The following is a 27,730-nucleotide window of genomic DNA, read 5'->3' on the forward strand; positions in this document are numbered from 1 at the left end:
AATTTTGTCACGCGTGTTCGGATTGGTGAATGAACTCAATCCGTTTCAATCCTTCCTCTACCTATAAATAAGCGCAGTTCACTGCATTGATTCACCTGTTCTCGTCGGTTCAAGATGTGGACCACAGTCGAATCATCCACCCTTGTGTCTTCCATGATGTTTAGGACGGACATGCTCATGTATGTCCGGTCCAAGTGGACCGTTGTCGACAAGTCAGACACCAGTCTGTGGATACGAAGAGTGTACGTAGAAAGACAAGGTTGCCTCAAGAGGACACTGATTTATGGCCCTCGAGTAAGACGCAGCTTGAGGACAAGAAGATGCCGCAGATGCCCTTTATGTTAATGGATACATTAACATAAACCCAAAGGCCCTTTTCAGGGCCACCCATATTTCTCGAAAAGAGAATGACTTTCAATTCCCTACCCCTTTTTTAAATTAAAATTTTTTTAAAAAAAAAAACAACAACAAAAAAAAAACAAATCCCATGTTCAATTCCCCTTGTCCCTAAATAGACCCACACTTTATTTCCCCCATGTTCAATTCCCTTGTCGCTAGAGTTGCCCACGATTTTTCTCCATGTTAAATTCCCCTTGTCGCTAGAGTGGCCCACGATTTTTTCTCCATGTTAAATTCCCTTGTCGCTATATTTGCCCACGATTTTCTCTCCATGTTAAATTTCCCTTGTCGCTATATTTGCCCGGGGGGGGGGGGCTGTAATGCTAATTCCCATTGTCGCTCTAGTGCCCCACTTTACTACTCACGGGATAGCCCGGGTAGAACAGCTGGCGATAGGAGGATAGACGATTCTACGATAGTCCACATCTTGTGACTAAAACAGATCAATGGAATGAGGTGAACCGCAGTTATTTATAGTGGAAAAGCGGATCAAAACGGTTTGATCTCTTTCACCAATCCTAACACACGTTACAAAATTAAGTTACATAGCGGAGTCTGTTTTCCAATTCGAAGGGAGTTGACTGTGATGTCACATTTCCTATATAGGTGCGTTTGCGCCTGTGTACAGTGAATCAATTTAACAGAGATAGAAGATGACGGAAACTACGAAGGCGATGAATTGAGGTGCACCGGCCGTGGAGACGAGGAGTGATGACATAGCAGCGGATACTAAAACAACCACAGTTTTACTTTCAGAAGATAACGACTTTAATTGGGACTAAGCGGATTTTATCTCTTAACACGAGTTTGTTCCGGAACCAGCACCTTCTTCGCTGTCTCCTTCCTTTCAGTACGTCGAAGATTTTAAACAGATGCAGAAATAAGAATTGGAGAAAGTTTTGCAACATCAGAAGGAAACAGAAGAAGCCATTCTCATTCAACAGCAACAGGGAGAAGAGGAAGAAGAAGCAAGAAGAAAACTACAGGAAGAAGAAGCAGACATGAAACAAGGTCTAGGGGAGAAGGTGGACAGGATAAGTCAAACGGTGATGGTACTCTTAGACATTTTGACAGAGTTAATTAGTCTGAAAGCAATGTATCAGATTTCTTTAATACGGCCAAGAGAAAAAGACCTTCCCGAGTCAAACACTCCAATCCCTTTCACACTCCCGCTACACCGGAGATACCAACGCAGGTGATTTCTACCAAATCATCGACAGTAGCAGGTCCAGAAGTAGGCCTTAGCCGTGGTGAAAGGATAAGGCAGTTAAAGCTCATTTCTTACCGTGCCTATTTTGTTTTCTAAAACAAAACCACACAACTGTCCTTTTCAGGGCCACCCATCTCTCTCGAAAAGGGACTACTCAATGTTTGCCAAAATCAAATTAAACTCAAATTACATTTTTCCCCATGATGTACTTGTGTGAGTGCGTGAGAGTAGAACAAATTTATAAAAATCAAAACCAAGAGACCTTTACGTTTTTCTTTCTGGTATATTCTCTGTAAAAAATTTACAATCCCAAAAGTTCATTGACTTTTTCCTTAGACCTCTTTGTTTTTTCTATCTCTCCTTTTTATGAATGTCTTTGCTGTCACTGGTTTTTCCACTTCTTTCTCACTTTCCTCTCGTCGTCTTTTCTTCTCTTTCTGGACGTGTCTAGGTTCTTAAATTTTGGAGGGTGCCGCTTCTTCCTGTTCGGAATCCCTCTCCCCCTCTTGCCCCTATTGTTTCGTAGGGCAGTCTGAAGACCAATGTTCTTTCTTTTGGCAAAGATAACAGGTATCTTGACTTTTGTCTCTTTTGACGCCTGTCTTGCTTTGACGTTGTGGACATTTCGAAGACCAAAATCCTTTCTTCTGACAGATATAGGAAGTATCGTGACTTTCATCTCGAAAGGAGGCGGAGTAGTCCGTCGGCTTCTCTGAAGAAAACCTCCGTATGACACCTCACAAAGCTCTAATCAGAAGTTCAATCTGTGTTGGCTCTTCCATCTTTATGGTAGGATTGGGAGTGAAATGAATGCTTTGAGGGGAAGACACATACCCTTTATATAGGGAAGACTCTGACCTTAAATTTATATATAGGGGACCATGGCGTTTAAAATGTAGTCAATGTAGTTAACCAGAATGAACGGGGAAAAGTCGTAGTTGGACAGTCTATGGTTGTGAGAGTTTACATTGTGGACACAATATCTGTATGCATCATAAAATTTCCATGTTTAAATTAGAATAACGTAGCAATTAGAATAAGTCATGACACTGACAGAATGGTCTAATGCTTGTTTTTGTTGGTTTTAACGACTCTTTAAACACATTATTGACTTTATCATGCCGAGCAAAAGGGAGCTAGTTCCTTTCAGAAGGACACATAGAGACAGTAAACCTGGTCTTGTCGGATGGGGTGGGGTGGGGGGGAGCAAAAGAATACGTACAACTTGGATCAAGATTGCAACGCTGAACCAAGTAATCAGCAGCGGTTCCACAGAAACCATTCCATACACAAACATCTAATAAATTAAATTTTTTATTTATCAGCTTTGTACAATGTTACAAATCAAAAGACCTTTCTTCTTGTATCTACCCAGTAATACAAGCATTTTATCACTTTTTAGATTTTGATGCAAAAAATCTGTTATGTATGGCAAGCATGCTTTACAAAAAAAAAAAATGTATACTGGGCTTTATACAGGGCCTCAGATACGACTCTGTCGGATATCAGGTTTAGAGGCAATGCACAGAGCTAGCCCTACGATGATACGGCATGAGCATGTATTACCCTAGGTGATTGATCATTACATGTAAGACTAAGATTCAGTTCACGTAAGATTTGCCTCCCATTGAAACAGCTGTTGAATGTTATCACGGTCATACTGCCATATCATAAAAATAATAGTTTAAATATTTCTGATAATAAGTATAATAATTATTTTTAGGAATAGTAATATTACAAAATGTAGTAGTATAAAATAGTATAAATATAATTTATTATGCAGATGGCGTTGCTTATACGGTTTCTGATAATTGTGCTGTTTTTTAATATATATTTTAAATTATTCGGACTATTCTATATCGATTTCAATGCAGACAATTAATTCAAGGGAAGTAAATCTAATCGTAGATGACGTTAAGATTACCCGCATACTTTATAATTATCTCCCTTTGAGATGAAGATGCCACTACTGCAACTTTGCAAATTTCTAGATAAAATGCCACTGAGAAAAACCGTAAGTTTTCATAACTGAATCACACTTAATTTAGGTTGCATTTCCTGCGCTGTACGTCAACGTCACATTCTTTACTTGCAGAGATCGAACACAAAAGCTGAGATTACAGAATTTCACGCGTCAGGCTTTAAAATGATGTAACAACCCAGACGAGTCATACCAAAGATTTATAAAAATGGTTCTATCAGCTGCCTCGCTATGTGCTCACAATTAAGGGGTTAGTGTCAGGACTGGTCTGCCTGGTGTCAGCATAATGTGGCTGGGTTGGACATCATGTTACGTGTCTGCGGCATGATGCACCAGTGCTAGACATCACTATAAACTGCCATGCTGCAGACATATATCGTAGCGATATGACTAAATTTGTTGAAGTTACGTTGAAAATCCTAATCACACACACACACACACACACACACACACACACTATTGACGTAACAATGAAGCGCATCACGCTCCACAGCTCATTTTCCTTCAGAATATATTTGTACCGGAAGGCCGCTTTGCCCCGAGGATACCGTAAAAGTTAGTACATTGTCTTGAGACATTAATATATGAGAATGATTACTGAATCGTACGCTACATCTGGTAGTAACAAAATAGAGCACTTAGAAATTTCGTATCTGAGATAGGCAAATGCCTTCTGTACCCCATGATTCTACTTCTTTTACCCTGATATTCACAATCGAGTGTATGCTCGTTGGGGAAGTTACAATAATTTCTAATGTTAGAGTGAAAGTTTTTGCAACAACGTATATATATATATATATATATATATATATATATATATATATATATATATATATATATATATATATATATATATATATATATATATATATATATATATATATATATATATATAAACTTTCACTCTAACATTAGAAATTATTGTAACTTCCCCAACGAAGAGAGAGAGAGAGAGAGGGTTTGTGTGTGTGTGTGTGTGTGTGTGTGTGATTTGGATTTTTAACGTAGCTTGAACAATTTTTCAGTCATATCGCTACGATGTCTGCAGTGTTGCAGTTTATAGTGATATCTAGCACTGGGGCATCATGCCGCAGACATGTAGCATGATGTCCCACCCAGTCGCATTATCTTGACACAACGCCGACCAGTCCTAACATTAAACTCTTAATGCTGAGCTCCAAGCGAGGTAGCTGTTAGTACCATTTTTGTAAGTCTTTGGTATGACTCGGCCGGGGTTCGAACCCGCGACCTCCCGCATCTGAGGCGGACGCTCTAACCACTAGGCCACCGGAGAGGTAAGAGAGAGAGAGAGAGAGAGAGAGAGAGAGAGAGAGAGAGAGAGAGAATTATAAATATACACTAGATAGAAAAAGAAAGTGTTATCCTTGGATTCTGTAAAAGATTGCTTGATAATCGTAGGCAGAATTAATATTTTAATACAAATAATACTAACATACACATTAGAGACATTTTAATTAGCACTTTACGGAGGTTCGAACCTAGGCCAGCGGGTTAACGGCACCTATCACTTTTATGTATTACAAAGTAATATGTCTTGCCTTACTTGTAAATATATTCTCTTTTTGTGTCTCATTTTCCTTCTTCATCTCTAATATGAAAGAGTCGATAAAATCATCAATGTTTTCTTCATCGAATTTCTTAATGTGTTCCTCAATGAGTTCCTTCACAAAGTCTTGTGTAACTTGCATTTTTCTAGTCATACTTCTTAATATTGGAATAATTATCACAATGGAGTCAAATGGGAGAGTCTGTAGAAAGAAATTAAACCCTTTCATCATTGTCTTAAACTTAGGGTTGTCATGGGTAAAGTGTCCATCAAACACGAGATGTGAAATGACCTTTCCAACACTAGTTTGAATAAGATCTACCATTTTTAAAGGCATCTGATGGAATGTGTCTATTTCATGAAGGAGGAGCTTTACTTCCGCTTGAATTTTGTTTTCCAGACTGGAATTTCCAAATTCGAAATTCCGACGAGTTACGAGAATAAACTTCCTTTGGTTCTTCCAAGTGTCACTTGAAACTTGTGATGCCTGTCAAAACAAAAATACAAAATATATGATAAATCATCAGTAAGTATCATTATAAGGGGGGAAATTACCTTACAATTTAGTCTGTTATCTTTCAGTGTTTCGCTACAATAACTCATAGTTCTGTTCTCTTAATTAATAAATTATTGAACGATTTAATAAATTAATTAATGAATTAATTTCGGCGCAGTTGATGATAATGCAGTAGCGTCATTTAATTTTAGGAGAAACTGTACCTACATTTTAATAAGAATACCAAATTGTTTTGGGGAATAAACAAAGAAAATCAGATATGTTTATAAAGAAATCATAATGCTTGTTTTCATCTAAATTTAAAGACATGGAGCGCTCATAACATGTCTTAATGTTTGAGTTTACAAACGTTTGAAGAATTCATCCGATTCTTCAAAAGCTTTTTGCACCCTCGTCGAAAATATATTCTATTTATAATAAATTATATTTCTCTCAAATGATGTGTTTCAAATAGTAAATGACAATGATAAAGCAATTATTACTATTTTGTTCGGTAATTCAAGATTCCAACCCACAATAAAATTAGAACCTAACAAAACAGAAAAATGAAAACATTAAATTATAACAGAACATAAACACGTGTACAAAACTATTGAGAAATACTTAAGATCATTACCATGATCATATCAGGTGATCATGCGACTTCAAAAAGTTTAATATTTAAATTAATTTTTAATAAAATAGCTTTATTGATAAAAACCATGATATGACGAGCAGTATGAGTGACAAACAGCGCAATGGAAGATACTCTAGTTTTATATTGGAAAAGAAAGGACATTGTACAATCACGTGATATTCATCTTCAACTCAATTAGTTGTACAAAAAAGCATACTTGCGGTTTAGAGGGATGTTGTGTCTCCATCTTTCCATCACTATATTATGAGCAGGAGGAAATAGTTTCTCGGAAACAAACGGATAACATGTTGATAAGTTGGTGAATTTGACAGTGACTTTAGAAACATAACGGAATAAACGTGGACAGATGTTTTAGACAAATATAACTAACGAATATGATGAATATCGCGCACGAAAGAGTACTTCCTCAAAAGAAACAATAACTCGCCCACTGCGTCTGAAGCGAGTGTGACATTTTAGACGAAGCTGTTCAAGAGGAGGCTAATTAAACAACTGTTTTGGAGTCAAAAGTATAAAAAAAGTATAAGAATGGCAATGGAACGGAAGCTCCATGGCACTGAGACGCAACAAAGGAAAGCTGTCTGCCTTGGAAAATACGAACCCTGTTGCAGAACATGCCATTATAAACATTGCAGAAAACAGACGAAAAAATCACGCGAGGGATTAGGAACAAGACCCTGTCTGAAAAGTGCCACCGGAGTTAATGGTTTTAATGGCCCTCTGGATCTGTTCGTGAATGCTAAAAAGCAACAAATCAAACCCACAAGAGCCTGTTGTTGCATAAGCACAATCAGATACCACAGCAACAAAGAAATGAATTAAGTAATCATCAGGATTGGATTGCAGTGTCTGGTCCTGACATAATATCGACAAACAAAAAACCAACAACAAAACAAGCCATCGACAAAACTTCCCAATCAGAATGAGGCTTCACCCTCCCTTAGTATAAGCATGCCTTTAGTGTCGAAGGTAAAACAACTGCACCACAACACGGAATTTACATACCATATCGTATGAGAAAAACAAACATACTTGAATTATTAAAACTCATCTTTGTACTGAATCCACAACCATCTCTGATCACCACTGCAATAGCAGCAACACTACAGCAACAACCAACAAATAACAACGGTCAAGCAACTAAGACCATTTGCATAATATCCGAATACCCAAAGTTACACGAAAGCCGACATTCTTTCTTTGATCAAATCCGCCTTCGAGCTGAGGATGGACAAAATCTGCTATTGCTACTGAAGCGGCAGAATACGTTACGTTAGTTCAAAAAATACAAGTACCGGATTTACAATTTTAGAAGCGTAGTGACGAGGTGGAAAATCACTTCGCCATTATCCCGCACACATACACACAAGGCAAATACTATCGACATCTATTGAAAAATATCATTCTTTGATTTCAAGCTGAGAAATATACCAATGCAAGATCGGGATGGACTGTCAAAAGATCTTCACAAGCTGATGACCATCTTTCACCATATGAATTGTTTCGTGGATCCAGTTACATACCAACATCAGACTGGGTACAGCCAAGGTCGATTATAAACATTAAAAGCTTCGTTGTTTTGAGTCATAGTCAGCGCTACATCTGGTCAATGAAAATCAATACAAGCGTCGAAACTATCAACAATATCTGGGTGAACTCAACTTTGGTGATATCGAATTTCCTACGCATTTTACCAAAGCCACACAAGACAAATTCAAAACACTTAACGCAAGTTTCTCTGTTAATGTTCTATGTTACGACAAAGAATTTTATCCACTGGCACTATCTCTCCATGGACAGAATAGTCGAATCCAGATTATATTGTTGCTGCTGAGTGAAACGAAAGCAGTCAGAGTCCATATCACGCTTCATATGGATAAAGAATATTGCTTGACTGTTTAACTGATACAACAATCATCATGGTAAAAATATCTTTGCAGTCGTTGTATGCATATATTTACGACTCAGGAACTGCTCACCAGTCATGATTTTCACTGTGGTGGTATCAGTGAAAAACAACAGCGCACAATTAACCCGACTCTGGTAAAACATTATCACATTTACTGCAGTACAACAAAAGATGAAAGTCCCGTGTATCATCTTCGCGGAGTTTGAATGCCCGATTGTTTCGTGGCAAAACTCGGCTAGCCAAGATATTGATCAAATAGTGCAAGTCGCTAAACAAATTCCATGCGTGTTTTGTTATGTTGTGGTTCGATGTGATATAATAAAAACGCCTTCTGTCCTTTCTCGTCCTTGCTCTCAGAGCGCTAGTGCTCCAGACACTGTTGAGGTATGTCTCAGAACGATTAAAACGGATAATAACATTCGTGAATTATTAGCAGTCACTCACTACTGGAGTTGTAAAAAGCTTCTGCTCCAGCGATATCATAGTTTATGAGCACTGCCATATTTTAAGTGCGTGCATAGGTGGAGCACACAACGAATTTACCCAGCAAAACCAAATTTACTGTGGTGTTTCATTACCTACGTGGTTAAGATGGTCACTTAAAAACGCAAGTGGTAGCCATGGCATCAAAGTCCCATATATTCATGATCTCTAGTAACGTTAAAAAATACGTGACGTTTCGGATGGGTCAATTGCAGTTTGTTGATTCATTACAGTTTATGAATTCTTCCTGCCCAAATTAGTGAATAATCGAGCGATCACTTTCCGGGAGAATATCCATGCAAAGTCACTAATGCGTTTCAGTGGATTGATTCTGCGAACATTGGTCTAAAAAAACACGATCCCGATCACAACATCAACAGTTACCACGGTTGATTCTTTGAAGTTGGTCTGGAATATACTGAGCATTTACATGTTCCGTATCAGTTGTATGCGTGTAATCAAAAGTTCCCGATATTCCCCAGCAAGCTTGAATTGCCCCGTACATTCAGATAAATACGGGCCTAAACGCAAAGGCCAACAATGGACATTTTCAAGCTCAAGAACAGTGCCGTGTTTGAGAAAAACATACAGATATACGCAAACGAATTTGACAAACTTCGAAATCTCATCGCGACCCGGCCTTTGAATCATGGAAAATCGTTTATGGTGTACTTATGGCCATGCTCAGTTTAAAAAAACAAACTCAAACTGACAAAACCAATCTGTATGGGATCTTCCGTGCTGAACTTGTCCAAATTGCTCATGTACGAGTTCTACTATGATAAGATCAAACAATATTATCAGGATCGGGTCAAGATGCTGCACACAACATTGACTCTTTGTTGATGCATATCACCACCAATAATGTGTACGCAGACATGGCACAACCAAGTCTGGTCAACAAATCTGATATTAGCGAATATCCAAAAGAACACCCGCTGCTTAGCAGTGACAATATAAAAATGGTTGACAAGTTAAAGGACAAATACTCGGGGAAACTAATCAAAACGTATGTGGAAATGTGGCCTTAAATGTGCTCGATTGTGGTCGACTCCAAGAACATTACAACGGCCAAAGGTGTTTGGAAAGTGACTGAACAAAAAGATCTTAAACATGAACTTTACCTAAAATTCCTGGAGATCGCACGCACGACAAATATGACCCGATACAAGAAACATTGCATGGTTGCACTAAAGTGAGTTTGTCCACGCTGGATAATAAGCGATGGATACTCTCTGATGAAATTACCAAGTACGTATTTTGTCATTGTGCTATTGTGGATGATATTGATCAATGCTGTACCAACACAAATCCTGGTGGCAGTTACGTATTTTCTGGGACGACTTGCAATTCCTCCAGCACAAATCCTCAGCTTGGAGGTATTGCTCCAATATGTGATGGCTCCAAAAGATAAGAGGTTGGTTGCCTTGGAGTGTCAATCCGTTCCTAGATCACTAATACCTTGAGTTACTATTTTGGGTCTGTAGAGCGACGCTGTTGCCCTGCTTCTAACACTCTAAATGCATTCACATACCTAACAAACTTGTATCATAGCAGCTGTAGCGGTGATGGTTGTGAAGTCATTTTCTGAGTAACAGTGCCAATATTTTGTCGAATCGCATCGGCTGGTTTTGATCCACATGTATGAGTTCATTCTTCAATTCTGCTATGACAAATATAAATCATGCTACCCATTCCTGAGACTATTTGGCCTTATCAACAGTTCTTCTATGTACTGATGACCGAATAACCATCCAGCAAAACTACGATTAAATCGTTTCACAATAGCTTGGTCACGGTGTACACTGATGTACCCGACACGTATTCGCACACGGTGTTTGGCTAACATCCATTACACAGATCCAAACACTTCTTTGCCAGGATCCACTTGTAACAATCATGGCCATGTGAGAGGTCTGAGTACATTAAAAAGCTCAAGTGCTTCTGCGCCACTAGTAGAATCGTTTGATGTTAACGCCTCCGCTTTTTTGTATATTCTGGCCACATCGACAATGCAGAATCAGCATTGTCGATCACGGACAAGACTGTGTTGAAGAAATAATAAATTAGCTTGATGATCTTCATTAAGATGTATGGACAACGAACCAAACCTGTGAAATCGTTTTTGGTAATGGTCAATACATTTTCCGCAACATCTGTTTCGACAACCATGCTCGAGCAATCTCAATTACCTTGGCTGAACTGGCAAACTGTTCCACAGCGGCTTCAAGTCGCCATTACTCGCGTGGACTATAGTATATTTTAGATAATGTTCGGTCAGTTGTGCATATCGCTTCTTTGGTACATATATATAATTTGCTCTTAATAATAAAGCAATGCAATCTTGACTTTCACGCCAACCTTGACGACATATAATGCGTTTCGTTCTCAAAATGCTGGATTAATCGCACTCAAGTCATGAATCAGATCCATGTTGGCGCGTTTTCTGCTCACATATATCATTGGATGCTTCATAAGCAATTTCATGCCGGTAACACGCAGCATCTACATGATTGATAGGTGTTTCACCAGATCTAGGTTGATTGTTATCACATGGTGAGGTTACAACGATAAGCAATTATTCAATGGCATCACACATAAGAAAACTATCAGATGATTTTGGAAAAATTAAAGATTCTTCAAGCATGGATATCTCCGCAAAAGCAACACCTGAACTGTTCTAGCATGGTGACGAAACTGTGTTTACACACTCAGCTCATTCACGAGTCATTGTCCCTGCTAGATCTAGAAAAAATTAATTTGTTGTTGTTTAAGGTTGTACGATGGTTAACCCGGAATCTAGTGTACGTAATTGCACCATCGGCTTATGATCGACCGTGTTAGGGCCCTGTTGGGCTGTGTGACCCTAACGACATTGCGGATCGACTAGAAATACTCGTGGAAACAGTTCGGCCAGGCAACAATGCACCCGAAGTTATTAATGAGGCCACATCGATTTGTCAGCGGCTGCACTGTAACGATCTTATGGACATAAGCCAAATCGTGCGTTGGTGTATGATTTTGTTTAAGATATTCATATTATATATAACACCGAAAATGAATACTGACAGGATTGTGGCGCTTCGCGTCGTGCGTGAAATCTATTCTTTAGTACAAACAGGTGGTTGTAAATACAGTCCTGAGATTGAACTCGATGATCACCATCTTATCTACGACTACAAAATTCAGCTTGACATTTTCTCCACCGGTGACCTGGGGAATCACACACACCTGGAGACCAACTATCATAGCTGCAAGTGTATTACAGTTGGCATAATGTTTGATCCCAATGGTGTGGTTGTCTGCCCACAAATAACGACATAGAATTGATCAATGAAGAAATTCGACGAAGAAATACGGTGTTGTTTGCAAAGACTCTGAAATTACTTTCAGTACCCATGCGCCCACACCAAATTCTATCATTGTATGCTGTTGATATTCCACGGTCATCTGTAAGATCAGTTTTAGGTTGGGCTGGATACGTTCCAGACGAATTTTACGTGCGGAATATCATATCGCACCTGACATTATGAGTATTACTCAACAACGCAAGTCAGTGTAACTTACGACGCCACCAGTGGCAACTATGAGAGCAGGTCTGAAAAGACTGGCTTAGTTATTCTGGGTTATATTCTGTTTGGGTTTTTGCCAACCGTGGAACCAGGTCACCTGATATTGATTACGCCAGCAACTCCTGTGTATCATCTATGCAATAATAATCGGCTGACACCTATTCATTTTTGCCTTGTATATCAAGACGGCACGTGGTTGATTTACGCTGTGGAACATTGGCGATACAACTGTACATTAGAGATCGACCTGATATTTGATAGTATCAATGATAGTCGTGAGCGGACGTTCTTATAATACATGATGTATGAGAGATACAGTAAAGCTCAGAACAAATTTCCCAAGCACTCGTCCCTGTGACGAGGAAGTTGCAAGAGTTAGTCCCTGGGACGAGTAAGCTACAAGAGTTAGTCGTCTCTATTCTTGTTATACTCGACAAATTACACTTCTACAATTTCATAAGAAAAATATCAGTTACTTGCATTTGCAAGAAAAATTCCAACCCATTCGATTTTCACCAATTTTTGTACTAAATGGTCCATGTTGATAATACCTCCATTCTAGAGAGATACATATGGGAAAAACGACAAGAAGGAATGAAGAATGGCCGAAATAATTGAAACATTAATAGATCACTGCTCCAAATGAATTCTGATCAGCTGCTTTATCAAAATTATTTGTTTTGTAAATTGATTACAAAAGTATGCATTCTGTGAAAGTTAGTGGGAATCGGCCGAGACACTGAATACTCATGTTGAATGTAAGCTGGCAACATTAGTCTTGTAACAGATACCTACATACTCACTAAAATATCTGATGAGATTAAATGATATATTATATGGCAAAGGTATTCATCGTTCAGACAGACGTTTTCATACATAAAGTATATAGGAAATTTATATACTGATTTTATTAAAACTACGATATTTTTTTCTGATCAATAGCACTAAGACATTCCACATTCGGATGTTGCCACCAATACTGCAGAGTTAAATTTCCAAAAATTTCATATCACGTTGAGCCCTGTATATGTTCAATGAATCGTCAATAACACATAATACAGTGTAGACATTTAAAAATGGTTCGGTATTTGTAAGTAAACTAGTCATTCATCTGTATTATATTTAAAATAAAATTGGGCGTTGATGAGTCTTTCTGTTTCATGAAAACAACCGACAACCATTGAAGTAGATGCTTATATAATTTTGTTGTTAGTAAGTCAAACATTGCTCATAAAAAATGACGACCACGGAGCCATAATCCCAATAAAGAGTTATCCAAAAATATTGTCGAAGACTGAGACAGATTTTTCTCATATCATAGATGATGACAACTGAATCGGAGATGATTCTTTCTCCAAACAATTGACTGCCATTCATCTATTGTTTTCTTTCCTAATAAACAATGATCACTGAGTCAAAGTCAGAGGCATTGTTTGGGGGATTTGATTTCATTCCTGACCCAGGCACTGGCGAGAGACATTCCGTTATATAAAAAAACTGACCAACTTGTAGAACTTAAGTTTAAATTCGCCATTGAGAACACAGCAAACTTGATCTTGTACGTAGAATTGATAATAACCGTGAAAGCGAAAGTCTGAGATATTATCCTATACTATATAATCAATATGGAATACGATCAGGAAATAAAGCAGTAGAAAACCCAGTCTCAAAGTGGAATAAAAGAGAAACAAACAGCACTGATGTCGCGATGGCAATAACAAGAACAGCAGTTAGCCGCCTGTTTTGCTAAAAGAATACATTCCTGACCAGAAACCGTTGAGATGGTTGTTAAACTGATCGTCTCAATCAAAACCAAAACTATCAATGTTTGATAATGAGTTGTGTAAAAAAGTTGAAGAACATGTGGAAGAAGCATGGACACTCATTCCAGAAGAGACAATCTTCGAATAGTGGCATAAAGACTAGAGAGACCGTTCGATAGTGCATTAACTCCTTTAGAGACGAAACAAATCAAAGCTCTCTTGCAACAGAGAACCGTGACTTCCATTCTTTGACTTGCTTGAAAGACCTTCGAAGAAAAAAGTCAAGTGTTAAATTATTATTGATCGTTACCTTTAAAAGTGAATACCTTGGAATTACATTACCTACTCATACAAAGGTCGTTTACAGCTCACTGTAATCCAGTGAAGTTTGCAAAAGATGAAAGTACTTATATAAAACCATTTGAACTTATGTCATCAACATGCTGTCATTTCGATATATTCGATTGCTTGTTTGAATTTGTTAGAAAGGGATGTTTTCTATCACGTACAGGTACCAAATCTGAAAGCCGTTGTCATTCACGTCTGCACATAAAATATATAAAGCTAGTTTGCCGGTCTTGACACTCATCGTCGTCTCGACCGCAAACGCAAATTAGCAAGAATATGAGCCGAAAACTGAGCGAGACCTTAGTTCACTTAAGTAGTTACAACATATCCTTGATAAGGTGCAATAACTGGAACATCATCCGAACAGGGGAGTCGGCAAGAAGGTATGCTTGAATTCAATGTGACTAAACTAACGGGTGTTATCAATGACGGAGGATGACATAGAAGCAACAATAAATCTGTGTGGGAGGATGAAAGGTACATGGAGAGGGTAGTGGAGAGACACATTAAACAGGGGAACGAAAAACATCAACAATCAACAGCAACAATCCTCACGTTTCCCTTTTGTTCAGCATTAATATTGGACTAGGAAGATACGGGAACAGAGGTGGGAGGCGTACAGAATCCGAACCAGAAACTGCAGTTGTGCTGGATATCGATTATATTTAAGATCCAGGAACAACCAGAGCCGTCATGATCTCTCATAATCAACGATAATATTAAAACTATTGCCATTCTTTGTTTATATGTGTGTTTGCGATGTGTCTAAGTTTTTCTTTTCCATAGCACAAATTCAAACCCATGTCAACTGTTTTGTCTTGTGTGATACTATATAAGTATGATAGTATGTTTGTTTATGTATGAGCCGTCCTACCCCTTTCCATACTTACGCTCAACTATGGGGGTGGTATGTTTATAAGTGCGAGATTCTTTGGTGTATTCTTCCTTATTCTACTTTTTATTTTACACCCCCTTTCACACTTAGTGCAGCGCTCCGGTGGTCTAGTGGTTAGAGCGTCGGATGCGGGAGGTCGTGGGTTCGATCCCCGGCAGAGTCATACCAAAGACTTACAAAAATGGTACTAACAGTTTCCTCGCTTGGCGCTCAGCATTACGAGGTTAGTATTAGAGCTGGTCGGCCTGGTGTCAGGATAATGTGATTGGGTGGGACATCATGCTACATGTCTGCGACATGATGCCCCAGTGCTAGACATCACTATAAACTGCCACACTGCAGACAATGTAGCAACATGACTGAAAAATTGTTAAAGACGGAGTGTTGGTCAGTACTTATAGGTGCTGGTCAGTCAGAACTGGTCTTGGTCAGTAGTTATGGGTGCTGGTCAGTAAGACTGGGCATTGGTCAGTACAAGTGGATGTCGGTCAGTCAGATAGCGTGTTACTATAGGTGTGTGTTAAACACTTTTAACATTACAGTTTTCCTTGTCCGTAAAACGTTTCAACATGGATACGTCATGTTAAATTCCCATTGTCAGTGCGGTGCAGCTTTTGCGAATACTGAATATCCTTTGTGTTATTTTGATACGAACATTTATTTTTTAATATTAAACTGCACCTGTCCGTTTAATGTCACTATATACTACTAACAATAACAACAACTAATAAATACAGTTCAAACCCGTATTTATAAATAAAGCATAATGGATTGTTTTTTTTCCAACGTTTAAAACCTATTTAAGACCATGTGAAAAGTTTCTTGTCTTAGCCTCAGTTACGATAGATTCAATGTAAAGGTGGTTTGTGCACATTTGCACCACATACAATTAGCGATAATCCAAATCTTTATATTGACAGTTTTCTTTACCCCATACTGGCAGAGGCAAAACGTGTCGGTCTTATTTTTAAGCATAATCTACTCTTCGTTTCAAACGTAAGATACCTCAGGGGCAAAAGCAAGAGAGCCCGTGATATAATACATGTCGTGGCCAAAATAGATACGACGTCAAACCAGTTGGTTGTATTCTGGTTATACAGGATTTCAGTAGGGTCCAAACTGGACTATGTTTCGAATTTGTACAGATCAGCCTGTAAATCTTACCGGCAGATGCTTTATCAGATACGCAATCAGACACTTAAACCAAGGCATTTATTCATTCAAGAAGCACCAAAAAGAAGTCATCGAAACGTTGTATGAATGTTGTTTTAACATGCTGGAAGGAACGGTGCTTTTAACTAAGATGAAAAAATAAAAAAAAGAAAACCTGAGTAAAATCAATGATATCGACAATCTTCAGCAGAAGGACAAGAAGGAAAGGGTTTGGATGGAACTAACTGTAGCGTAAACGTAGTGCGTTTGTACAGTCTGAAAGTATTGCTGATTTATCAAGCGCATTTAGATACTGCGTTTGGTTTGTCACTTGTTGCGAAATGCCGCCTTAAATAAAACTTATTAAGAATCAGATATTAAACAATATTTTATGAGGGAAAAATTAAGGGGAGGTTTTATATCTGGGAAATTGCATATATATACTGTAATTCTTTGTCATTGCAGTGTGCTGAATTTCATATAAAAAAACGCAATACACCTGTCATGAAGCTCCAGTGCAGCACAAATGGTCACGTTGGTGTTTTGTACCTTAAATAAATAATCTAGTTACATGTATAGGTAGGTCATTGTGCGCTTTGAGAATGTATTTCAGACTTAGAATGTTTTACATATCTTAGACGATGCATCATGTTTTCTTCTTAGGGTATACGTTGACTCCATAAAATAAGTTTGCACATTGATTTTATATCCATTGCTTTGTCACTACAAGACATTGTCCGACAAAGTTCTATATATAATCCTTCAAAGGATGAACGGTAGTTTTGGCAAATTGATTTGGAAAATCACGTTATAACTTGTCTGACTTTGGAATTATTCTTTAAGGCGAGTACGAAAATAAGGATGTCCAACAGTAAAAACAGTCCGTCCTTGATCGTAAATTTGGATCTTAAATGGATTTTACATAACATTCCAAAAACAAAGTCATGTTTCCAATATTGTTTCATTTAACTTAATATTTATCAGGTAAGTAAAAGTACTACGACTGCTGATTCTTGAAATCGAATAAGGTGACCAATATACTTGTGGCGAACAAAACCAAAATTATATATGTTGCTTTAATCATTGTGCGTCTGTTTGTTTGAATATATGTACTCTGCTGGAAGCATAGCAGTAATATGCATAATATATTGCAAGTGCTAACCGATGAAACTAGAAACAACTTGGAAGACAAAACCAGTCAGACTGCTCTAATTACCCATAGAGTCAAATTTCTAAAGAATGTTCCTATCCATGACATTTGCATAAGCTCTTGGCCATTTTGATATGTCACTGTGCTGTGTGCCCAAATATGTTATCATTTTGCCTTAATAGATGTAACTGGATGTGTAAGTATACTCACTGATATCGTTGAATCGATTATGTTTTAGTATCATCACGAAATGTCAAACCGGCTGAAGTCATAAATGAGAATTTACCCGGACCTTGATAGTTTCAAATACCTGTTCGATGTTGCCATGTACTTGATGGTCTGCTTTTTGGGGGGTAATATTCCTTGTTATATATCTTTAACTATTTGCAAGAAGCACATAAACACAATATGCATAATTATTACATCCGGTCATGACTTGGACAAGGGAATATAATTTAATATGCAACCATGTCCTTCATGATGATACATGATATCAAAGCAGCATATGGTTACCAACAAAATATATTTTCTCGGCCAGCAATATCAACGCATTCACACATGTTTTGCTTTATAACTTCGATAGGCAGCAATGACCAAAACAATACGCAACTGGAATAAAACATTGGGTCCAGACAAACAGGATTCTCATAACCGAGAGAGGTTGCAATGACCTAATTTTGGCATTCATGCTAAGAGGCAATACCATGAACGAAACGAAAGTTTGCTCATGTCAAAATGGCGAACTTGTGCTGCTTATATAGAAGAAATTACACTGCAACAAATGGTGGACCCACCCCACTGTAAATATTCTACAGTTGTATAAATCTAATTTTTACTCAATCTAATTAGCGTGTCTATTAGTGGAAATGTGAATGTTCGCATGACACATCCTTGCTGAATACTTTTGCATATGCAATCGACAGTCTCCGAGTTCCCAACACTGGTATAGTCATACATATTTAGTCATGTTATTTCTTTTTGATCGGAATTATAACTGGCCGAATGTCTGTAACTATTTCTCTTCTACCTAAATCTAGTCTGCTTTACTATATAGGCATACTGAATAAATCAACAGTCCTTATCAAAACTGAAAATTCAAATTCTAGGAAACCTCAACCACGCACGTGTTAATCACAATCGTTTAAGAGAATTGTGGATTCTAGAATCCCATGATTAAAAAAAAATAGTTGACGATTAAGCACATATGTATAATCTTTGTTGTCTTCTTAAATCTATTGAGTAACAAACGGGACATAATTTCTCAAACATACTTGCTTGTAACCTAGTGAACTCTTGACCAGAAAGTTTAACAACACCTTTAAAGATTTTAGGAAAAAGAATTAATTCCATCGCCGGTTGATGGAGTGCCAAGGGTCTCTTAATCGGGTGTTTTAGCTTTAAATCTACGTGTAGTGTCTGCTTCATAGTATAACCTTGAACCACAATAAGTGTGATCACGGACAGTACATACTTTGTAATACTAGACCAAGTATGAAAATGATCAGTACAATTTACTTTCACCGAAATGACCAGGAACAGTAATATAGGTCTTCCCTCGAACTAGCAGAACATGATCTCGATCAGCACATAGACCGTTCCCGCAAAAGGAGACGTCGCTACAATGTTCATGCTGTCTATTTAGTTTATTGAGCATTGACTGTTGTCGAATTTCGCACTAATGATGTATAAAAAGATTGTGTGTTTTTTCACAGTGGTCTTGACAAACGCTACGGTTGATGCAAACTAGCAAAGTCAGAATAGGTCCCTACCTCCTATCTCTCACCTAATCACTTGGTATCATATTTACTGTGTTTATAATTAGTTAGCATTCAAAATCAGGCATCAGGGTTAAACAAGTCTGAACCAGGAAAATATATTACAAGTACAACTATAACACCATATTCATGCAAACTAAGATTCTATTACAGGCAAGTTACGCACTTCGCAGTGTTACATGATTCAGGAACCATACAGGTTTCCTGTAATTACTTTTGCAGGCATTCTAATCTGCTAGCACTGATCTTTTCCAGAGCAACCTGATTAAAATCAGATCTTCACTGTCCAAGGTGAAGCTCTGACAGCGACCACTTAGGGTAATGTTTTAGGGACCCTTGAGCTAGCCAAAGAAAATACAGCTTTGAATAATTTGAAAGGGAATCAAATCGATAGGTATATACTGCTGCTCTTCAGCTATACTTCTCAGTCTCTTAAACGTGAAGATATAAGTCTTCATCTGATTGGCTGATAAACTTAGCGATAATGGTAATAGTATAGGTCACCAGAATAAGACCCCTAAGAGGTCGCAGTCAGATCTTCACGTACGACAGTGGAGACCTAATTTTAATCAGAAGGTTTGCCCCACATACTCGTGCAAATGACCTTAGTTCATCAATTTGATAAATATAACAAAAAGAGAGTGTACCAATTATTTGTCTGAAATGTTTACAGTCATTATATTAACTGTAGACACTTCACAAACAGAAAAGGGGATATAGTATTTATTAAAAAATATTTCCTTATTATATTGACTTACGTACATGTTTCTATATTTTCTACCATATACAGAGAACCGAAATAAATACACATACATACATACATATATATATATATATATATATATATATATATATATATATATATATATATATATATATATATATATATATATATATATATATATATATATATATATATATGGACTCAAACCCAATAATTGTAGACTGCACAGTCTATATCAACATATTCAACGTTTACCTCAATATCAGAAAAATTATTTCTAATTGATGTGAGGTCGAGTTGCATGAAAAAGACAACCTTCTCGAGTATCTTTTCTTTATGCCATAATTAAATATAAAACAAGTAAGTGAATAATAGATTCGTCTGAAAAAATAATAAAACAACATTCACTCACCCCACCCTACCCAGAAAAAGAGGCAAAATTAAATTTACAGTTAGATACCAAACGTTTCTAGGAATATTATATCTCTAAGGCATGTGATGTGTTGTGATTTGGATTTTTAACGTTGCTTTTAACAATTTTTCAGTCATATCGCTACGATGTCTCCAATGTGGCAGTTTATAGTGATGCCTAGCACTGAGGCATCATGCCGCTGACATGTAGCATGATGTCCCACCCAGTCACATTATCCTGACACCAGGCCGACCAGTCCTAACACTAACCTCGTAATGCTGAGCGCCAAGCGAGGCAGCTGTTAGTACCATTTTTGTAAGTCTTTGGTATGACTCGGCCGGGGATCGAACCCACGACATCCCGCATCCGAGGCGGACGCTCTAACCACTAGGCCACCGGAGCGGTCTCTCTAAGGTATAACGTTTAAAAGCTGCAGCTCTTGATGCAAGGACTTTAAGAGAAGAAGAAGGTGAAACATATGAAGCAATATGTTTAAATTGTCTAGAAATAATTTGTACTGAAGTCCCAACGCAAAAGACAAGCATTTAAAACAAATAACAATGTTATGGTCACTGCATGTCTGCGGAGTTCCATACAGCAAAAAAGTGAAGAGTTGCAGATTTTAAAAAATAGACATAGTTAGAAATAAGTACGATTTTAAAACTTCATACAATTTTACCTTGCAAGACTTCTGTTTTCAATGCAAATTTAAACCATAACGCAATTAAAACAGGGATTTTCACTGTATGCGTGTAATATACAGGGAAAGGTTATTTCAATGAACTTGTAATTCTCTAAATTCCATTTTATTTTAATATAATCATGTCCTATGAATTTAAATGCATCATAAATTGAAGGAGGCTGCGGTGTTCAGATTGAAGGACACGTTCGGCATCATTGTTGTAATCGCATAAATCGACTACATTAAGACATATATTATTTACATTCAACCCCAATTTATTTACTTAACATCAGACATAATATGCAGTTTGCTTGGTTTAATATCTTCCCTCCAATCATTTCTTGGATATGATTCATAGGTAGTGCTGCATGTACGTACAAGATCATGTCCTATTCAAATTACGCATTATACTATGTCTATAGAATGACCCAGCTAAATGTAAGTACGTTTATATATCAGTTGTCAAAAATTGTATAGAGTCAAAAATAACAGTAGCGTAAAAAAGTGTAGCGTCAAAATTGTGTAGCGTAATTGGTGCTTAAAATGTATAGATTCAAATTAATGTTTATCTCAATTCTTTCTGATCACTGGAAATATGGGTATGTACGAATATAAAGAGCAATGGTGTGAAAGAGTATATTAAAAAGTATCATATCCAATGGTATGAAGTGCCAGGGTTAATACAGTTTAGTACAAACGTCCATATTTTAATGTTTTTTTATATTATTATCTAAGTATTATCCGATATCTAATATATGTATATAAGTCGTCGAGCTTGCTGTTTTTACTGTTCCAATTATTACTCAAGGGGGAACACTACATATGCTCGGTATTTCAGCTGATCGAGATACTAGTTGGAATTCCCCTGAGTTGCTGAATTCCTATCCTGATTGCTACTCAGTTCGGCTTTTTATGTATACGAACTGCACAAGATAGATAAGTGACTTGAGATAGCTCTAAAGACACGCTGTTGATATGGAAAGATAGAAGCTGTGGAAAGTATGTTCAGAAAAGATACAATATGATTTTCATAGATACATTAAGGAACCACATGAAGTCCATCAAATGCTAAAGGCCTTTCATGATATGGGAATAGCACATACGACCTTGTCCATTGCCTAAACTCAAGCAGGAATGTAAAAGCAGATCAATAAGGTGAAGTTTTCATGGTGATAATGGCCAATGTAGACTGTTAGCAGTAATACAATGACCGAAGGACTATTGATACTGTCATGAAAATCGGCTGCATAAATGCTGACTTTCTCATAAACATAAATTTATCAAAGAAAATCTGAAAAATTACCTCGCCATCATAGCATGTGATCATTCAAAATAAAAAATAAATGAGACGCCAAAGCTTGAATTCTACAGACGTTTAAAATACCTTGAAATAGTCATACCAGTAAACAAAAAAAAAAAAAAAACGAATATTAGCAGTTGTCATGTATATGTTTGCGCTATTCGCTTGTTAGTTTGTTTAATGTTTATTTTACATATGCTATGGGTTATGTAAAGTTGTATTTTGTAGCTGACCTTGTCCAAAAGCATTGATTTTTTTTTATTTCCATAAACAACTAATAAATAACTAAACTTTTCTCTACGAGTATAGACTTAAGATGAAGATCATTATTAATAGAAGTATATAAATTTATCTTGGTCCTAGTCAAGGACATTGTTTTTACTACATTCCTTATTATAGTTCTAGTAACAAACATTCTAATTATAACCAAAATTGAATCTTGTAAACATTTGAAACGTTCTAGTATGATGTTTTCCGTTAGCTTATAGTGTTTCTTTAGGAAATGTTAATTGTGACGTAGATCAGGTAAAAGATTATGAAATGATGTTTCTGGAAAAATGGTTTATTCGTGCGATAAGATTTTGAGGCAGATCATTTTTGTGTCCAGTATTTCATTTGGACTGGAATTTATTCAAAAATGTATTCACTGGAAATACAAAGTGCTCAATATGTAAAGTTATATTCTTAGAAAGACAAATGTAACTGGGAATTATAGTGAAATTCTACTAAGGATGTATCTTTGGATTGTATTATTGTGATTCAACAATAGACTGTTCGCACATCACCACTATATGGGTCATCACAGGTACATCAACACCTTTAGAGTTAGAATTAATTTGGAATACCACTAAACGTTAATCAGAACTGGAATCATTAGGATTTGTATTAGTAATTCTAGGATTATTTGGGATTTATTTCGCAATAACGTAAGTTGTTTTGTGTTGCATATTTACTTTGTATTCTAGAGAAAGAAATTATTTGTTGAATTTTTTAAAAAGCCTGCTGCATTCCACTATTTTCTATTACTTACGTTAAGACCATAGAGTTGTAATGCAGTATGTATAAGATATACGAATAATATAAATCAAAGGAAGGAAACCAACTTAGGTGAATGAACGAGATTAACAAGCACGTGATTGTGTCGAAAATGCAAAGTATTTTTATCAGAAGCCGGACATACTTATTTTAAAAACGGCAGCGGTCATATTTAGATACAAAGTGGCAACTAAACTAATATATATATATATATATATATATATATATATATATATATATATATATATATATATATATATATATATATATATATATATATATATATATATATATATATATATATATATATATATATATATATATATATATATATATAGCTAACAGAACGGAAAGTGCTATCCCTGGATTCCTATAGAAGAAGGCTTGATAATAGTAGGCAGAATTAATATTTTAATACAAATAATACTAGCATACAGGTTAGAAATATGACATCGTAGTAATATGACTGAAAAAGTGTTAATGCTAATTAAATTGTTAAAATCCAAATCACACACACACACACACACACACACACACACATAGGCTCTATACAATTAAGCTGCATTTGCCTGTTATAGGACTGCGTAACGAAACAGCATATACATTCCTTAAAATGTGTGTATATATATAGATTACAATCAAAAGCTATATTTACTTGTTCAAAACAATATATTTTAGTATGCAACAAGATTGGAGACGTAAGGCAAAAGCGAGGCAATGTAAACGTGTTACATTTACAAGTAAAGAAAATCATGATAATCTGTAGTAGGAAAGCAATTCAAATCAGGAAATTCAGAGATCTGTACATTTTGTCACATTTTGCTTGTATTACACTCAATTACCCCTTGTAATTTGATAATAACCTCTCCTAAAACGCCGGTTTATATTGAAATTGCTTGTTACACAAAAGTACCTCCATATCAATCATCGATCCGACTGAAGAAAATAAAATGTTCATTCCCTCGTGTATCGAATAAAAGGGCAAACGTACTACTTTTGAAACAATTGTTGCAACTCAATGTTGTTACAATTACAGAGTGGCCATGTTTCGGTGGGTGGTCGGAGAAGGGCATCCACTGTTTTCAGTCCATCTTCGTTAGCCATGGTTCCGATATTTTAACTTTATCTACACCTTGGCGGATTGAACAGATATTTTAGCTCTTTGTTATAGCGACATCTGTTTTAGTTCATTAGCTGCCTCCCTTTGTATGTAATGCCGACTAACCAGTAACATTGAAAAGGGCACATAGGCCGAAAATGTTTGAGGCAATTGAATTCAAAAGGATACTTTGTAAGTTTAACATCCAATGTATGATACTTACCAGAGAGAAGCCAAAAATCTTCCCCCACCCCCTTTTGGGAATTGTTGCATGTGTTAAATGGCATGTAACCATTTAGGCCAATCTGTGGGCACCATCATATGAAATTCTGCCATCAGGCCATACTATGCTCTTTTCCCCATGGCCTGAGCTATCTACTGGCAATGTCCAGTGTATGAAACCATCCCCATCTGTCTTTTGTATAGATGTTTTCTCCAAAACCACAGGCAAACCATGAAAAAAAGTCTCCATTATGATTGTCATATGCAAAAACCACCAAAATGATACTCTGGATGTACATGGTAACCATGGAAACAACACGCTCCTATTATGGTATAGGTCGCATATAGGACACACGGTGCTAATTCATCTCCAATAGTAAACATATGGAAACACCATGATATTCAAAATTCAATAATTTAAAATTTCTGGGTGCTGATGATGAGACCTATAATTCTCCATGCACAACTAACCTTGGCGCAAGCTTATGTGTGGAGAACACCATATGAGCCGCGGCATTTAGTTTACATACATGTGCATGAAACACATGTTATTGATTCTGCACCAAATGAATCAGGTACCACTTTCATTATTGAGTACTCCTGAGTCAAGCCTGTAAGAATGCTAAAATTGCATCAGTAGAAATTTGTCTATATTTTTTTTTAAAATTACATATAGGATAAGTTCTCAAAAGATATTTTTACTAAAATTTTAATTTTCATTATTAATAAATTATGGACCACCAAACCCGTAAATACTCTATTATGTATTCACCCATTTGTAGACTGGTTTACAGTTCTTCCGTATAATTAGTACCGCGTGTCCTACCAGGTTTATTTGAGCGAAAGGTAGTTGTTTAAACACGTTCCGGCAGTGGAAATTTCTTTTGTATGAGTCAATTCAAGTTGTATGCTATCTTTGTCTCGATCATGTAGGAATAGTGTTCAAATTGGACCAACTTGATTTTGACTGGTAACGATGGCTTGTCGCCGCATCTAATTAAATTCCCAGACCCGAAGCACATAAATATCTCCTCGATACGCCCAGGTTTAGATATGGTTAACATATTGGAACCTTGGCTAGCGAAGATGTATTCTGTCCCGCTAAGTTCGCAGTACAATAGATGGGATAAAAGTAAATTTAACATCTGTGAAACAAATGGAATATATAAGGAAAGAGACAATGACCAACACACATGCACGTATTATGTTTTTCTGGACCAAATCATTCTTCCATGGAAGTTTTGTTTAAACACCTATTTCATCTAAAGAAAATGTAAACGCTTTTCAAAATCTTACTCCAAAGGAAAATAAATATTCAGATTACACAATTATAAGGCTAAATCCATAACAAATTATATTGAAAGAGGGATACAATACACAATATCATCATACTGTGTTTAATAAAGTAAAATATACTGTCAACAATATTTGTTTATATCCGTACCATTTAACAAACTGAGGAAAATAAAACAATATCTCAAAAGCACTATCTAAATATTGAGCAAATATTCTTGTCATAATATGAGGATTGCTTGCAGTCAATGCTTTCAGCATGATTTGTCAGGTTCCATAACATGTGCATACATTTAATATCAATATTTGTCACTGCAATTTTTTTGTGAAACATACAAGGACTGATTTTCATATCAAGCAGATGTGTGAAATCCCCAGAATGCTGAATATTAATATCCAAAATAGTCCGTAGAACTCCCGTCATGAAGGCGTCATCTACCGGGCAGTAAGGCAATCTCTCTGCCAAGTCAAGCATGTCAGATATAACATCAAACGGCAAGATGTATGATGTTCCGCTGACGTAAGGTGGATATTGAGAACTTGGAAATTCTTCTTTCCCAACTGCATACTTTCCTTCTCTCTGCACCATTCCGCCATTAGGATACAGATATCCATGTATAGTTTTATTATTGATATTAGGATTCTTCAGCAAATAATCAGAAAATCGAGCTACGTTTATGAATGTATCATCGTCAGCTTTTAGAATATATTTGACACTAGGGCAGTATATTTTCACCCATCTTAGGCCATTCATCATTTTATTGGTTAAGTTATACCTGGATTCAATGAAGTCAACTTGGACAATGTCTTTATGCTTTGTAGTTTCTTCTTGCAAGACTTTGTCAGATAAAGTTCCATCTGCCATTCTTCCAAGCATGAACATCAGTTTGGTAGATATACTGAAAGAAGCACGACTCTGATTCGCAACGCTACCCCATGTTTGTCTAATGGCATGTCTCTCGCCGGTGTTCTTCGGTAGGGAAAGTACGAAAAGCAGAAGAAATGGAGGCGGTGAAACATTACAGATGTCCCTACCATCTATGATGTATTTTGGGTTATATGGCGTAATAACTTTATCCCACGACTGAGCATAGAGCTTCTTGACTGACTCATTCCTAGATTTAGTTAATACGAACTGTGTAGTAGTAAGACTTGATTTTGCCGATAAGGGCGCTGTAGACGAAACATTTCCCACCACGGTTGCCATGACTGTTTCTCCTATTCGTTGTGTAAATCTGTTAATATTTTCAAATCCTGCATTGAAGACAATAATGGATGCAACTACACCAACTAAAACAAACAACATGCATTTTCTTCTCATGCTTGTGCCTCTGTTCGCTTGAAAGTCTTCAATCTGCAAAGATAATTAGAGCACGTTTTTACACAACGTAACTGCTATCTCCTGTGGTACATTGACTCAATGACGATATGTATAAGACCACAAGGGCATATATAGACTAAAGAGCCACTTTTTCTTTAAGTATGAATTTTACTTTTATATATATATATATATATATATATATATATATATATATATATATATATATATATATATATATATATAACGAAGGGGTTCCCAGGTTGGGTGGTGTGGGATGACTTAAG

General features: G+C 36.7%; 1 protein-coding gene across 5 annotated transcripts in view; it reads right to left on the bottom strand.

The window, feature by feature from the left end:
• Positions 1–23,907: 23,907 nt before the first annotated feature.
• Positions 23,908–27,730, bottom strand: part of LOC149791732 (beta-1,3-galactosyltransferase 5-like) — a 75,187-nt gene continuing 71,364 nt past the window's right edge. For all 5 annotated transcript variants that reach the window (XM_089970229.1, XM_089970230.1, XM_089970232.1 and 2 more), the window contains one exon: positions 23,908–27,479. In XM_089970229.1, coding sequence (XP_089826355.1) covers positions 26,319–27,446 — 1,128 coding nt within the window. In that variant the 5' untranslated portion in view covers positions 27,447–27,479 and the 3' untranslated portion in view covers positions 23,908–26,318. The remainder of the gene's footprint in view (positions 27,480–27,730) is intronic.

Source organism: Sinohyriopsis cumingii, chromosome 9 (assembly GCF_028554795.1).
Source record: "Sinohyriopsis cumingii isolate HCF-2022 chromosome 9, ASM2855479v2, whole genome shotgun sequence".
NCBI lineage: Eukaryota > Metazoa > Mollusca > Bivalvia > Unionida > Unionidae > Sinohyriopsis > Sinohyriopsis cumingii.